At 54.4% G+C, this 16,301-nt stretch overlaps 1 protein-coding gene across 2 annotated transcripts; it reads right to left on the reverse strand.

Annotated features, from left to right (window-relative positions):
* Positions 1 to 386: 386 nt before the first annotated feature.
* Positions 387 to 14,363, reverse strand: ITGB7 (integrin subunit beta 7). Of its 2 annotated transcripts, none has more exons than XM_045800956.2 (16): positions 14,298 to 14,363; positions 9,256 to 9,378; positions 8,573 to 8,776; positions 6,694 to 6,895; positions 6,439 to 6,609; positions 5,443 to 5,684; positions 4,936 to 5,094; positions 4,524 to 4,619; positions 4,270 to 4,359; positions 3,264 to 3,410; positions 2,765 to 2,958; positions 2,166 to 2,389; positions 1,702 to 1,921; positions 1,355 to 1,563; positions 918 to 1,075; positions 387 to 661 (listed from the first exon to the last, which is right to left on the reverse strand). In XM_045800956.2, the coding sequence occupies exons 3-16, from the start codon at positions 8,771 to 8,773 to the stop codon at positions 581 to 583; spliced, it is 2,394 nt and encodes a 797-aa protein (XP_045656912.1). In that variant the 5' UTR covers positions 8,774 to 8,776; positions 9,256 to 9,378; positions 14,298 to 14,363; the 3' UTR covers positions 387 to 580. The 2 variants fall into 2 exon arrangements, with proteins under 2 accessions (XP_045656912.1, XP_087711989.1); XM_087855863.1 differs by lacking the exon at positions 14,298 to 14,363 and adding an exon at positions 11,525 to 11,658.
* Between the last annotated feature and the right edge of the window lie 1,938 nt (positions 14,364 to 16,301).

Raw genomic sequence — 16,301 nt, forward strand, 5'->3', positions numbered from 1 at the left:
GGCCAAAGTAGTTTTCTGTTTTCCCCCCAAATATAACCACCCCAAATGTCCAGCGTCCTGGAAAGCACCGTTTAAAACTCCCTGCACAGAAGAGCCACAAGTGGAAGTAAAGACAGGATATCACTTCTGAATAAGAAGAAAAACCATGTACGCCAGAACAGAAAGAGGTCAGGGTGCCAGCGCGCCTGTGCGAGCGTGGCTCCGCATACTGCATCGGCAGTACCTGAGTCTGCCCGCCGCCGCCCAAGCAGCCGCTTGCTGAGTCCCGGTACCGGGTCCGAGACTCCCTTCCCTCCCGTGCTGGGGGAGGAATGAACATGCGTTTTCCTGAGGTCCAGGCTCCACAGCCCGCTCTGGCCTTGGGTAAAGCAAGATGACAGCTGTGCTCTGAGGTAAGGTTCTTTATTGTACATGGGGAGCGGGGGCTCACCCCCCACTCGTGAGGTAGGGAAGCAAGGTTGCGGGGGTAGGCAGCCCTCGGTGTCACTCTGAGAATGAAGTAGGTGGTGACCATTCCTCAGTAGTCCCTGCTGGGCTGCTGAGAAGAGAAGAGCCCTGGGAAGAGTGTTCCTCCCCTGCTTCAGAGAAGGGGACTCCCTGCCTCCTGAAAGCGGGGGTTGACCGTGGTCGTGACGGCACTTCTGTAGAGAGGATTGCTGTCCTGGGGAAGGAGGTTGGAAATGATGAGGAAAAGTCCCAGGACTCCTCCTTTATTGAATCCTAAGAGGCCAGCCTCGAACTTGAGCTGTGCCCCAAGACTGATGGAAGTTAGCAGAGGGGTGGGGCAGAGGAGGCACAGACCAAGGTGAGGAGGATGGCCTTGGTGGCAGGAGTCAGGGCTGAGGGTGGGGCAGGAGGCAGAGAGCAGAGACCCTAAAGGGGGAGAGCCCCGGAGGGCAGGAGGCAGTCTTCCCCACCTGCTTCCAGTTGAGCTGCTGCCGCTCCTTCTCAAAGCGCCTGTATTCTCGGCGATCATAGATTTCCACCGAAAGCCGGTAAGCCAGGACTAGCCCCAGTCCCACTGCCACGATGCCCCCCACGCAGCCCAGCACAATGGCCTGGGTGTGATCTGCTCCTGGGGGGTAGAAAAAACACAGGGGGCATGGGGATTGATGACAGTTGCCCACAGTGTGTCCAGCGTCCCCATCCCTCCCTGTCACGAAAACAAAAGGAACCCAGCAGTGGCCAAGGCCTTAGTCTATCACCTCCACTTTTGCCTGGACTTGACTGCTCTGCTTCAGCCCCTAGCCTGGTTTCCCATTCTCTTCACCTCCCCAACCCCAGAATTCTGAGGCTGTACCCGTCAAACTTCCAGGAGCCCCTTCGGCATGTCCACAGCATCCCTGCCACTTACTCTCTCGGGGTCTCACTCTCAGTACGACCTTGTCTTTCGCTCCCTCCTCTACCAGGAAGAAGAACAGCTGGTTGTCCAGGGTCCTCTCTTTGCACCAGCCATCATCCAGGATAGGGGCCAAAGTCAGAGTCACGTTGACGGAGGCACAAGCCGTGCTGCAATTGAGGGCCAGGGGACCAGTCCCAAAGGCCCCACACTCTGCACAGTCCCTGTCCAGTGGACACCAATAGGTTACCCACTGGGCAGCTGTCACCTACGCTACATGGCAGGAGGGAGCAGGCAGGTGGGAGTGGCTCAGCGAGCTCCGCTGCGCCCCTGCTCCCAGGCTGCAAGACCTGAGGCCTCACCTGTGTCTCTCACATGACGTCTGGCAGCCTGGGCACTGCTCACAGAGAGCACCGAAGTGGCCATCCCTGCACTGGCAGCGGTTGCACTTGCAGTGTCCCTGCCCGCTGCAGAACTTTCCATCGGGACTGATACAGCTGTCCGTGTCCATACTGCACTCACATGCTCTGCCCGTGCGGTTGGCGTAACACTGACACACTCCACATTGGCAGCGGCCAAAGCCTGGGGCAGAGCCATGCGCGGGCTGACAACCATACTCCTCACACACAATGGGCATCACATGCCACCACGGGCCGCCTAGAGCTGGTCTGTGGCCGTGCATCCAGTTCCCTCCCAGGTGTGCCAGACACCTCCGACTCGTACCCCAGAATCTTTGATACTTGCCCTTGGTGCCATGAAGTTCCCAGACCCTAAATACCCTTGGGAACCACCCTAAGCCCACCCTTCTCCCAAAGTCTGCAGGTACCTCCACAGAGGATGCCCTCGTGTCGCTCACAGCCGGCATCATCACAGTCGCACAGGGGCCCGGAGCTCTGTCCACTGCAGCTGCAGCGTCCACAATGACACCGTCCCTTCCCGCTGCACAAGGGCCCTGTCCCATTGGGGGCCCGGCACCCAGATTCCAGATCGGGGGAGGACAGCTCAGCCTCAGAGCATTCACAGAGTCGACCCAGGCGGCCGGGGGCACAGCTGGGAGGGGGAGGCAGAGGCAGAGTCAGGCAGAGCCAGGAAAGGGAAAGTGGGTCTGAGGGTTTGACCGTCCCTTGATCTGTCTTTCCCGGGATCCTCTAAACCTAAGATCTCAAAAGAGTTGGAGAGAGATGAGTGGCCGAACGGATGCCGGTATATGGTTGCGCACCAAGGAGTAAAAGAGTGGAGGGGGTTCTGTGGAGGGGAGGTCTTAGCATATCTGGGAAGCTTCAGATGAAAATCAGGGTGGAGTCTTGGAATGTCTAGAAAAAAGATGTCTTGAAACGCCAGTGGGAGGATAGAAGGGAGAGGAGGGATACCGGGGTCGGTCATGTGTGGGGAACCACATGGGTGAAAGGAAGCAGGAGGCCTCACCTGCATACCCCGCATTGTAGGAGCCCCTGGCCATCGCTACAGTGGGGAGCCTGGGGCTGGGTGTCACTGCAGTTACAGTCACACAGTGTGTGCAACTCCACCATCAGCTCTTCGGAGAAGCCAAGGGCTCGCAGCCTCAGAAGATGGGGCTCTGAGGGGCAGCGGGTAGCTTGGAGAGTAACCAGAAAATTCACCTGAGGGCAATGTGGGGAGAAATCAGACTTAAGGTCCTGTGTCTACACACGCACACACCCCAAACCCATTGATCATCCAGAACCCTTTTCCTTAGGAAATTAGGGGATGGGATCATGCTAACACCCATCGCTTAGAAACCAGCTGGAGGAAGCCGCTCATTAAACCCCTTTAGAAAGGATGGATGGAGAACTACCCCATGCTTTTGCATTGTTCTCTGTGTCTGCCCCCCATCTTTTCCTGCCGACTTCAATTTCCCTCCCCCACCCCCACTTCCTTCCTTCTGCCTATCTCAGCCGGCTCTCACCATCTGGTTGGTTCGGACGTGGTTGCACTGGCCCCGGTCCCCAGCCTCACCCTCCCTCTTCTCAGAATCCCCACACTGAGATTCATATGAGATGTGGACCCCAGGAGGGAGTGGAGAGTGTTCGAGGGTCACAGTGGATGACAGGCTCTGTGGAAGGGAGACAGTGAGTAACCACGTGAAGGCAGGACTCCACCCCCACCTCGTGCCCTCTCCAGCCATCCCAAATTCTGCCATAACACTGCCCTCGGCCCACCTTGGGGTCCCTTGCAACTTGAAGCAGCTGCTTCTCAAACCCCAAATCAGGATATATAACCCGTGCACGTAAAGGGCTCCAAAGGCAGACCCTTTCAACTGAGGCTGCCGTGGGAAATTGGATACTGTCTCAGATTTTCTCACTATGGCTTTAGGATGTGATCCCTGTCATAAGAAGCCTACAGCATGGTTACGGAGCTAAGCCCAAGAAACACTTAAGGATCTATGGTTCCTTCTACCTGTAAAATTCTATGGTTCCTATGAAGAATGTCTGAATTATTTGTAAGCTCAGTGAAAACAGGCTCCAGATGTTCCTTTCTTTATGTACTGGTCGACTGGGGCACGAATGCCAGCCCTTCCATCACTTATCTATGTGGCCCTGGGCAAGTCATTCAGCCCCCTGTGTCTGTATCCCCATCTATAAAATAGGGATGCTAATCGTTAGCAAACAGGGGTTTAGTGGGGTCAATGAGATGGCAAACGGCATGTGCACTTAGGAGAGTGCTCGGCATGAAATACCAGCTCAACGAATGTTCCTTTCCTTCCTTGCCCAGAGCAGGGCTCCACGCTCTGCACAAGCCAGACACCAGATTTACAAATGTCAGACGGGCTGAGTGAACTATTAACGACAGCCATAGACAAACCGTAGGTAGGAGCTGTGGAGAGCTACACCGAAAAGTGGTGAGTCCTTCTTAGTTCTACCGCCTCCCCTGAAGGCCCGCCCTCACCACGCCGCCCAGCCCCAGGCCCTCACGTTGTAAGCGTCCACAATGAGCTGCACCACGTTGCTGGAGTCCTCGCTCAGCTCCCCCACTGCAGACTTGGGAATCAGCTTACTCAGCTCCTGGGTTATGAGGAGTCAAGGGAAATGGTGGCTCACAGTTCGAGGGAAATGGGTTTGGGGGGGTCTGGAGGGAGGGCAAGGGTGTATGGGGAGGAGGAGAATGGGCCTCTGGGGAGTTGAGAAAGGCTCGCAGCAGGAAGGTTGGGCATTCAGCCAGCTCTCACCTGGTAGACAGGCAGCGTGGCACTGGTGACAGCAAAGATGGGCTGGATGTTTGCTGAGGACAGGGCCTGGGCTACCTGACCCACAGAGGGGTAGTCCTGGGCAGGGGAGCGGGAACAAAGTGAGCACCGCGGGTCTCCCCCACAACATCCAAGGTGCCCTCCGCCCAGGAAATCTGGGAACCAGGGTTCCACCAGCCAGAGGAACCCTGGAGGCTCAGCAAGGAGGAGGGAGGGGCTAGGGAGTGGGCTGACAAGGGTTTCTGTCTGAACAGTGGGGGGATATGGAGAAGGGGAGCTGCTGGGGAAGAGAGCAGGGTGGTCACTGGGAAAGACGAGGAGGCAGGGTGGGGGTCCTGGGCGTAGAGGAGGGGTGGCTCAGATAGGGAGGGGTGGGGCAAGGGTAGGGACTCACAAAATCTGGGCTGCGGCTATAGAGGCCATTGCTGTCCAAGTGGCAGTGCCCATCGCTGGGCATGAAAATGCCACCCAGCTTCCCATCCCCAGCTGTGTGGAATGTGTCATCTGAAGTGAACACCAGCAGCCGGGACACATTTCTCCAGCCAATCCGCTCCTGGGTTTGGGGGGTGGAGGTAGGCTGTGCGCCTGGACTCTATGAGCCGAAGATTTGCCAGGCTCATTCCGAGTCAGTTAGTGCATTCCCCTGTCTCCAGCTCCCTGCTTTTCCCCAGCCCCCCAAACAGGGTTGCTGCTAGTGGAGGCCTTCTTATGAATTAGAAAAGCATGCCTCTTCCTCAAGATATTTTACTCCAATCCACCAGGAAATTGTTAAAATAAATATGCAAACTACAGTGACTACGGTACAAAGGGCACCCCCTAGAATTGGGCACTGCACGACCCTAGGTGGCAGTCGTGGCCCCGAAGAGTGCTTCAGACTCAGATGCCCTCCCCGCCTCCTCACCTGGCAGAGTGCAGCCTGCAGAATGGCATCGAAGCCACCTTCGGGGGAGTCCAGGTTGCCAGACACGCTCTGGCGCCCCACCTCCCGCTCGAAGGCCTTAGCATCCCCGGTCAGGGACAGCACATGGTGAAAGCTGAAGGGTGGCTGGCAGCGCTCCAGCCGGCTGGGGCAGGGGTGCCGAAGTTTGGAGGGCACCGTGCTCACGAAGGGCAGCACCGTTTTGTCCACAAAGGAGCCAAAGCCTGGGAGTGGGGAATCATGAGGGCTGTGCCAGAAGTCCCTGGCCAGCAGCGGTGCGGAAGGGCCACTGCTGAGGACTCAGAAGGCAGAGGTCCACGGGAAGCAGTGGGGGGCGGTCGAGGGGACAGTCACAGAGGAGGAGAGATAATGAGAGCGCGTGCTCCTAGTGCGCAGGGACCCGAGTACCTGGCAGGGGCAATGGGGTTGGATCGCAGGCTCAGGGCAGTGGGGGCTGGAGGGGATCAAGAGGAGGGCACAGTGGAGGTCATGCAAGGTCTCCGCAGGAAGGGGAGGTGGAGGGTGTAGCATGAGGCAAAGGAGGGCATCTTGAACAAGGGAGATGCGAGTGCAGAATGCGCAGCCAGGGACGGGGCGGTTAGCCCTTGTCCCCGAGACGCAGACAGGGCTGAGACAGCGGCGTCAGGGCAAGATCTGGGTTGGTAGATCCAGGGTGCCCTGTCTGACGCCTGGGAGCTGTCTGAACCCTGTCTGGCCAGACTCCGGGACTCAGTTATCCCTCCTGTAGAATGAGTGCTCCTACTGGACAGCCTCTTAAATCCCCTCCAGTTCTGTCCTGGAAGGTGAGTGTCTTTGGGAAGAGACGCCGGAAACCTGTGGCCGGGGCGGGTCTGTTAAAAACTGGGAGAGGGCAGGCGGGGCGCCGGGGTGCCCGGGCCGTCGGCAGGGCAGGGGCAGAAGCGGCTTCGGCCGGGAGAGGGGCACGGCCGGCCGGGCGCGGGGCGGCGCGGCGCTCACCGATGCGCACAGAGTGGGTGACCTCCTGCAGCCGCACCAGCAGGTCGTGCCCGAGCTGGCGCACGCGCTCCAGGTCGTCCTTCATGGAGTAGCTCAGGTCCATGAGGTAGTACAGGTCCACGGGGTAGCCCTCGGCCCGGAGGAAGCGCACGCGGAGCTGCTGCGGCTCCCCTGGGGGGCGGCGGGCGCGGGTCAGCGGGCTGGAGGTCGCCTCAGCCCCGCCCCCCGGCCCCGGCCCCGCCCCCGGCCACTCACCCGGCCGCAGCGTGACCCGGACCCGCTGCGGCGCCAGCTGCGTGGCGCCCTCGCCGCGGGTGCCCGGGCTCAGCGGCTCGTCCTGCAGCACCTCCAGCCGGCCGCGGGGCTCCTCCAGCTCCGCCGCGGGGCAGCCGCGGGCCAGCAGCTCCTGCGGCCGGCCGCAGCGCCGCTCCTCCGCTAGCCCCGACGCCGTGAAGTTCTGAGCCCAAGGGGAGGCGCGTGGGCACTCGGGCCCCCCACGCACCCTCACCCCAGCCCCTGCGATGCAGGCCGCTCCCCACCCTCGGCTCGCGGTTCCCTGAGCCCCTGGGGTGCCCTCCCCTCCCCGTCCCCCCACAGCCACCTCCAACCCGGTCGTGTCTTTCTTGTCAGAGCCCACTTCCTCTAGCACCCCACCTCCCCCTCGTCTTATCTAGACACCCCCCTTTCCCTAGCCACCCACCCTTCTCCTCCCCCCAGGGCCGCAGACTTCCTGTTGAGATCTCAGGGACCTCACTACCACAAGAAAAGGAGGAGCCTGGCCTCCTGATCCAACCTCTCCGGCATGCTCGGGCCTAAACGGGAAAGCCGGTCCGGCTGAGACCAGGCTCAGTTCCCCGGGCAGGGGAAGGACAGGGACAGAAGAGGAGACGCCCCTCCCCGCACGCAGCGTGTCTGCTACCTGTGGGACTGGCTGGGAAGTGGCAGAGGAAGGAAATGGTTACAATGGCTTCTCGACTGGCCCTGGTACCAGGTTTAGGTCCAGACATTGAAGGAGGCAGACACATATCTGACTGTCCCCAAAGCCCCTGCCTGGCACCTCTCTCCTGCCAACTCTGAGTCGCCCTTTCCGGTCCTCCCAGATTCGCAGTGTGCCTTGCTCCTGGACTGGCTCCGCCTCTGCTCCGCTTCTGCGGCTCTGCCTGCTAGTGAGTCTGCCCTCATGTCCGATTTAGCTCTCCCTCTTCCTGTGGGAGAGACAGTTCTGCCCCCACCCCCAGCTCAGGTACCCACCATGCTCTACCACTCCATGAGCCCTGTCTCTTTAAGGCTCAAAGAACCGCCTTGTTTGACCAGCCAGGGAGACACCCACTCCCCAGCATCCTTCTTGGCCACTTAGGTAGATCAAGCCTTGCCCCCAAAGCCCACACACTTCTACCTCCTTCCCTTCTACTCTCCCAGCCACAGGCAGCTGCATCCCTTAGGAACGTTAAGCACACGCACCCCCCACAGACTCAGAACCCCAGTCGCATACTTTCTGCTAGGGACTAACCCCCACGGTGACGATGGCATTTAGAAATGGAGCCTCTGGGAAGAAATCAGGGTTAGATGAGATCATGAAGGGAGAACCCTCACGATGGGATTAGTGCCCTTATGAGAAAAGGCCCCAGAGAGCTTGTCTACAGCCTGACTGCAGGCGAGGGAGAGGGCTCTCACCAGAAACCAAACTGGCTGGCACCCTGCTCTTGGATTCCTAGCCTCCAGAACGGTGAGAAATAAATTCCCGTTGCTTAAGCCACCCTGTCTGTGGCATGTTGTTATGGCGGCCCGAGCTGACAAATACACTTTCTCACGTGTATACAGGTGTCCCAGCTCCCTCTACCTATACACAAGCATGAGCGCCAGCAAGGACATACTTCCTCCAAATTTATGGTCACAGGTCTTCTCCAGAGATACACAAACACACAGATATATAAGCGTATACGCACAGGAACCTTGCATGCACGTGTATGCACACACACAATCACACGCAGGAGTCCTATGTGCGCAAACTCAGTCACACACGGGACTGCAGAGCGCACCCGGAAAATCACACATTTGCCCACACAATCACACACAGAGCTCCATTCTGCACACACACATACACAGGGTTCAAAGGCCACAGGCCCGTCTTTACCAGCTGCTTGCACCATGCACAACTTGGGTGTGAGAGGATGCATTCCCGACAGGAGGAGGCAGGCTGGCAGGACCCCCGCAGGGATGGGTCAGGATCCCTCCATTCGGTGGCCTTCTCGGGGGGTGAGACCTTGGCATCCAATTCACTCTCACCTCTGCTCAGGACCAGCAGGAAAACAAGGACCGTGGACAAAGCCACCATGGCCTGCAATAGGATATAAAGGGGGACACGTGGGTCCTCATGGAGGACCTCCAAGCACTCAGTCCTCTAAACTCAGCCTGTGGTTGTCACTCTCAAAACTCTAGCTCAGAGGTGCCTGGCTGGTTCAGTCAGTAGAGCGTGCAACTCTTGATCTCAGGGTGATGAGTTCAAGCCCCACCTTGGGTGTAGTGATTACTTAAGAAACAAAACAAAAGAAAACAAACAAACAACCAAAAAAAAACCCTCTACCTCAATTCTTTTTTTTTTTTTTACCCCAATTCTATATCTCCCCTGATAGTAGGATTCAGCAGTTTCTTTAAAATGTCGGGAAGAGGCAGTTACCACACCTGGGTAGGAGCCTCGGAGAAACCCCATCCCTCCTGTGTGCAGACTTCACTAGGCCAAGGTGGGCAAAATGGCCTAACGAGTCTGGGGGCTAGGCCCAGAAGCACTAAGGTCTACACCCACCCAGATCTACTCACCAAGATTCCAAGCCACAGTGGAAATAGAACCAAACAGGAAACAGACCACGTTCTGGTCCTCCTTCAGTCACTCACTGGCTGTATGGCAGGTCAGACTTTTTCTCTGGGCCTTAATTTCCACATCTGTAAAGAGAGAGAGTTAAAGAAATAATCTGACAGCCCCTGAAGCTTTCATAATCTTGAATTCTTTTTTTTTTAAGATTTTATTTATTTATTCGACAGAGATAGAGACAGCCAGCGAGAGAGGGAACACAAGCAGGGGGAGTGGGAGAGGAAGAAGCAGGCTCCCAGCGGAGGAGCCCGATGTGGGGCTCGATCCCATCACGCCGGGATCACGCCCTGAGCCGAAGGCAGACGCTTAACCGCTGTGCCACCCAGGCGCCCCCATAATCTTGAATTCTAAATGAAGTTACGGGGCGCCTGGGTGGCTCAGTCGGTTGAGCGTCTGCCTTGGGCTCAGGGCATGATCTCAGAGTCCTGGAACTGAGACCCATGTCATCGCTCAGTGGGGAGTCCCCTTCTCTGTCTCCCTCTGCCTCTTCCCCACTGCTCATGCTCTGCCTCTGTCTCTCTTTCAAATAAAGAAATGAAATCTTAAAGAAAGAATGAAAGAAAATTAAATAAATAAATAAAGGAAGGAAGAGGGCCGAGGGTTGTAAATCTAAGGGAGGAAAGCTAGACTAGGACTGAGAGGAAGGAAAGCTGGAGCCGATGAAGGAGTGTGTGAAAGAGGCAGGGAAGGTAGCGGACATGGTAGCAAGAGGAATAAAGATCAGACCATAAGAAAACTTTCTAAAGGTCTAGGATAATGGAGGAAGGCAAGCCACGGTTGGTAAAATTTTCTCTTTCTTGTACTTTGCACAAAGCAAATATAGACTGAAGAAAGTCTGACGGCAGGATAATTCTTGGAATGACCTCCAGGGAAAACTAGGCAGATCTCTGATTGTTAAAAACTTATTAATTAAAAAATTTGAATAGGCAAGCCATAACCATGCTTCAAAAATCAAAAAGTTAAGGGGGCTCCTGGGTGGTGCAGTCAGGTAAGTGTCTGACTCTCAGTTTTTGGCTTGGGTCCTGATCTCAGGGTCGTGAGATTGAGCCCTCCCCCTCTCTGGCTCTGTGCTCAGCAAGGTGTCTGCTTGACACTCTCTCTCCCTCTGCCCCTCTCCCCTGTGTGTGTGCACTCTCTCAAATAAATAAATAAATAAATAAATAAATAAATAAATAAATAAATAAATCTTTTTAAAAATCAAAAAGTTAAATCACAATGTCCTTTTTTTACAGAGATGGAAAAGCTGATCCTATTCTTCCTATGGAATTGCATGGGACCCTGAACAGCCAAAACAATCTGGAAAAGAATGAAATCGGAGGACTCTGACTTCTCACTTTCAAAACTTACTAGAAAGCTACAGTAATCAAGACAATATGGTACTGGCATAAGGGTAGGCATATAGCTCAATGAAATAAAATAGAGAGTCCAGAAATAAATCCATCCATTAATGGCCAATTAATTTTCAACAAGGGTGCCAACTCTTCGATGGGGAGAGAACAGTCTTCAACAAATAGTGCCGAATGAGTGGCTATCCACCTGTGAAAGAAGGAAGTTGGGCTCCTACTTCACAGCATACACAAAAATTAACGGAAAGTGGATCGAAGACCTAAATGTAAGTCCTTGAACTATACGTTCTTTGAAGAAAATGGAGGGGTAAATCTTCATGGCCTTGGACTTGACAATGGATTTTTTCAAAAACACAAGCAACAAAAGAAAAAAATAGGTCACTTGGACTTCATAAAAATATAAATATATAAATATAAAACTCTCGTGCATCAAAGAGCACCATGGAGAGAATGAAAAGACAGGCTACAGAGAGGGAAGAAATAGTTGCAAATCTCGTATCTGGTAAGTATCCAGAACATATAAAGAATTCTTACAACTCAACAACAAAAAGGCAAACCACCCCATTTTTAAATGGCAAAGGACTCAGGTAGACATTTCTTTGAAGAATATAGAGAAATGGCCAACAAGCACAGAAAAAGTTGCTCAACACCGTTAATCATCAGGGAAATGCAAATCAAATCCCCCAGTGAGATACCGCTTCATACCCAGTCAATGGCCATAATAATTTAAAAAAAAAATAGAAAAAGAGGATGTGGAGAACATGGAACATGGAACCATCATACATTGCTGGTGGGACACAGTTTGATAAATCCTCAGTAAGTTACTTAAAACAAAAATTTGCACATGAACGTTCATAGTAGTACGACTCACAGGAGCCTCAAGGTAGAAACAACGCGAACGTCCATCCGCGGATGAACGAAATATTCCACACAGTGGAATATTATTTGGCCATAGAAAGGAATGAAGTCCTGACACATGCTTCAACATCGATGAATCTGGCAAACGCGATGCTCAGTGAAGGAAACCAGTCACAGAAGACCACACGTTGTATGATTCCATCTACGCGAACTCTTCTGACTAGAGAAATCCACAGAAACAGGAAGTAGATGAGGTAGATGGTGCTTCTCAGGGGTGGGGAGGAGGGGAGGGCGAGGAATAACTGCTTAATGGGCAATTTCCTTTTGGAGTGAAGAGAAAGTTCTAGAACTAGATGGTGGTGATGGTTGTACAACATTGTGAAGGTACTTAATGCCACTGAACTGGACACTTGAAAATGGTTAAAATGATAAATTTTAGGGGCGCTTGGGTGGCTCAGTCGGTTAGGCGTCTGCTTTCGGGTCGGGTCCCAGGGTCCTGGGATCAAGCCCTGCGTCAGGCTCCCTGCTCAGTGGAGAGCCTGTTTCTCCCTCTCCCTCTGCTGCTCCCCCTGCATGTGCACTGGCGTGCTCTCTCTCTCTGTCTCTATCTCAAATAAGTAAATAAAATCTAAAAAAAAAATAAAAGATCTTTAAAAAACGATTAATTTTATGTGTATTTTATCACATAAAAAATCAAAACATTAGGATACTGAGAAATCTCCCACTCCTATCCCCCATCCTCCCATTTCCACACCTTACTCCAAATAAATAACCATCATCTTATTATCTTTTGTTGCTTATAATCCTTCTAGGGATGGTTTTATGCATACACAAATAGGAGTATATATGCTCTTCAAATGGTTGAATCAAATGACAGAATTCCACAATCACAATTCTAGAGTACACGCAGTTTTGCCCCTCATTTTGTTTCTTTTAATTACTTTTCTCGGCATCCCGTTACTCAGGAAATAAAGGGCTTGCTTGTTCGTTTTCACAGCCATGTAGGTTTCCGTGGCTTGGATGTACCACTTGGCCGTTAGTCTCTTACGGGGATTGAAATTGTGTCTGATTGCTCACCGTTAGAACTACTGCTGCAATGAAAACTCATGTATTTATCATTTCACATGTGTGCAAGTGAATCTGTAGGATAAATCCCGGGAAGAGGCTGTGCAGGGTCAATAAATAGGCATCATTTGTAATGTTGGCGAGTGACACGGACATAACCTCTTTAGCAGCTGTGTCAGTTCATCTTCCCACCAGTGGTGTGTGTATGAGAAAGGACAACTAAGTCGTTGGCCTGAAGCATCTGCATCCTCCCCCGCCCAGGCCTAGATTCAGACTGACGCTCTATATGGCGTGAGGAAGGGGTGGGGTGTCAAGTTGTTGACCTTAGCTGTTCTGCTCCCCGCTCGCCACCACTCGGGACCTCAGGTGCAGTATATAGATAGATAGATAGATAGATAGATAGATAGATAGATAGATAGATAGATAGATAGACGTATATATGTCTCTGAGCTCCCCTCCTGTGTGAGGCCGGCCCGGGGCTCAGCCTCTGTAACCTCAACCCCGCTTGCTCGGCACGCCTGTGGTCGAGGAGGCTGGCGACGCTGCTGCACGAAGCCCAGTTTTGACTCATCTGTCACAGGTGGGGCCCCCGGGATTGGACGTATCCAGAGACCTCAAACCCACTCATCTCCCCTAAAGGGCGCCTCTGGGACTCCCTGCACAGGACTTTCCAACCCCCTTCTCCCAAGTTTTCCTCTTCCTTCTAACTTGGGGATACAAGACCTGTCACTTTTTCTGTTAATTTCTCTCTCCCTCCCCCCCTCCCCCACACCGATTCAAAAATTTGATGATATCTTTCTGCTGCTTCTCTCTTCTCCACATCTTTACAGCTTTTTGTTTTACTTCCTTTTCCCGCTTCTCCTAACCATAGAGCAGCAGGGTTGTCTACTTCGTCCCCCTCTTTTTACAAATGGAAACCTGAATCCCAGAGCACTAAGTGACTTGCCCACGGTCACACAGTGAACAGGGATTAAGACAGGCGAGGCTCAGTTTGTTTGCCCCTTTCCTCCCTTCCAACCCCAGGCCGTCCTCATCAAAAGTTGTACCTTCTCCCCACCAGCTCCAGTGGGCTCCACCTGATCCCCTTTCTCTTCCCTTGAGGGGTCCTTCTTCAGTCTTCCCTTCTTTCCCTCTGTAACTGTCCCATTTTCCTGCACTCGATTCTGACTCCAATATACACCCTAACATTCCCCTTCAGCACCTGAGAAACAGAGCATTTTCTATCCAGATCTTCCAAATCAAGTGGAATCCTGTGCTGCCCATTCAGCGGCACAAGGAGGGAAGAGAACTGAGCCACTGGGCCACAGTCTCCCAGGACTGTGATATCCACAGCCAAGGTGCCACTGGCAGATCTGAGCTGAGCGCCAGGCACTAGGCAGCAGGGGTAGCGGCTGCAGAGTCGTATCGGGAGAGCCCTACCTTGACATAATCCTTGGCACATGGCAGGCACTCAAATGATAGCAGTCAGACACCCCCTACCTTCTTTGCCTCCCTCCAGCCCCACTTTTGGGAAACCCACACAGGAGAGATGGGGGGAGGGTGGAGCTTGAGAAACTGGAGGAGGGAGCAGGGGAGAGAAAGGAGTTCAGAGCCTTTCTCCAGTCTCAGCCGAATCCTGGGTATCTTCAGGTCAGAGGCGAGCCCTCTCCCCAGGAGGCTGGGAGCTGGTAGGGGTTGGGCCAGGAAGGAGGGGAGGCGAGGGCTGGTGCCCTGGTACTCACAGGTGCATGCAGAGCAGCCCTTCCTCCAGCAGCAGCGGCCTTTGTGTACTGATCTGGGAGGCTGCAGAGGAGGAAGTGACACGCCCTGGGGTGGGGTGGAGGAGATTTCGGGGTGGTGGGGTAACTGACCCAGGAGAAGGTGGAGCCCATAGGGGTGGGACTGAGCCGAAGGGGTTGACGATGCAGGGTTCTGGAGGGAAGCAAGAAGCTTGTCCGGCTACCTAGCACCAATCACATGGCGGGGCGTACGACTCTGTTAGAATTAACCCGTGACATAGCCACAGGTTACTATCCCCCCAACCCCCAAATTTTACAGATGTAGAGGCTAAGAGGAAAGGGAGATGTTGCGGCTCAGAGGTAAGAAATTAAAATCTCTGGGGGCGCCTGGGTGGCACAGTCATTAAGCGTCTGCCTTCGGCTCAGGGCGTGATCCCGGTGTTCTGGGATCGAGCCCCACATCAGGCTCCTCTGCTATGAGCCTGCTTCTCCCTCTCCCACTCCCCCTGCTTGTGTTCCCTCTCTTGCTGGCTGGCTCTGTCAAATAAATAAATAAAATCTTTAAAAAAAAAAAAAGAAATTAAAATCTCTGCCCAAGGCCACATAGCTAGCAACTGGCTGGTACGGGGTTTGCATCCAGGGCTGCCTGCTTCTCGAGTTCTCTCCACTTCTTCATACAGGAACAGGATAGGAAAGGAAGAAATATGGAGGCAGCAAGTACTGGGAAGGGGGTTGTTAGGGACTATGGGCACTGATTTTGAAAACCCAGTGCCCGTTCTATCATGCTGGGTGCTGAACTCCGTAGGCTCTGGAGCCGAACTGCCGAGCTCCAATCCCGGCTCTCTCGTGCCAGCAGTGGGAGCTTAGGGTAGTAGAAGGCTTAGCCTTCCTGTGGCTTCATCTCATCGGTCCAGTGGAACCAAGGATTGCTGTGAGAATTAAATGAGATCATTCACACAGATTGCTTCCAAGAGAACCTGGAACAACCTCAGGGCTTGAGAATAGACTCAGTGGCTGAGAAGGACAAGGTGAGAAGCGGAGAGGCTGAGAAAGTCAAGGTCCGGTCAGCTGGGAAGTTGGAGACAGACACAGGGCCAGGCTCAGGGAATGAGACTGGGGTGGGGGGGAGGTCACTGTGCCAAGAAGGCGGTGGTGGGGACTGGGAAAGGTGCAGAGGAGGTGAATGGGAGAAGCCGGGGGTGCGGTCCCGGCCACTAGAGCCGGGGCGAGGACGAAGTCTGGGACGGAGAAGGAGGTGTGGAAAATACCCGGCCCCCGGCCCACGCCTGACCACAGGGAGCTTTGAGAAGGAGCTGGACCAGAGATCTGTGTTCACAGGTCGGCGTCCTCTGCCAGAGGGACCCTCGGTGCCGCAGGGACGACGTGCCAGCACACCGAGGCAAGGGCCTACCTCTCAGTGGCGGTGCGGTGAGCGGAGTCACTGGGACAGGGGGCTCCTTCCCCAGGGGGGTCCTCTAAAGTGCACCTCAGCCTACCAGACCTTGTACCCCTCCCCCACCAGCAGGGTTACCATGGCAGTGACCCCTCCTTCCCCAGGAGCTCCGTGGTTTCCTCCATAGTTTCTTTCACTTTCTTCTTCTGCTTTCCCCACTCCTTCCCTACTCCCACGCCCTCCACCTCTGTCCCATATGCACAGGTCATCGTGAAGAATGCCAGGCACAAGGTAGGCAGGGCACTGTCCCAGGCAGGAAGGTGGGCCACGGGGGGGGGGGGGGCGGGGGAGGGGAGGAGCACAGAGGCACCATGGTGGAGGCCACAGGCAGTGGGCTGGGGGGCTATTGCAGAGGTAAGGAGAAAGAGTAGGACAGAAGGAAGCAGTGGGGTCGTGAGGTGAAGCGGGGTCAGAAGGGGCAACAGGAGTGAGTTCTAAGGTGACAGTGGGGTCACAGAGTGGGGTAAAGAGAGCGTTGGCGTAAACCAGCAACACTGTAACTTCGATTCTGGCTGCGGTTCTTCTCTTCCGGGGCCAGAGACCCTCGTGAGAAC

The sequence above is a fragment of the Ursus americanus genome, chromosome 25 (genome assembly GCF_024610735.1).
Source record: "Ursus americanus isolate L20-20 chromosome 25, mUrsAme1.1.p, whole genome shotgun sequence".
In the NCBI taxonomy this organism is placed as follows: Eukaryota; Metazoa; Chordata; class Mammalia; order Carnivora; family Ursidae; genus Ursus; species Ursus americanus.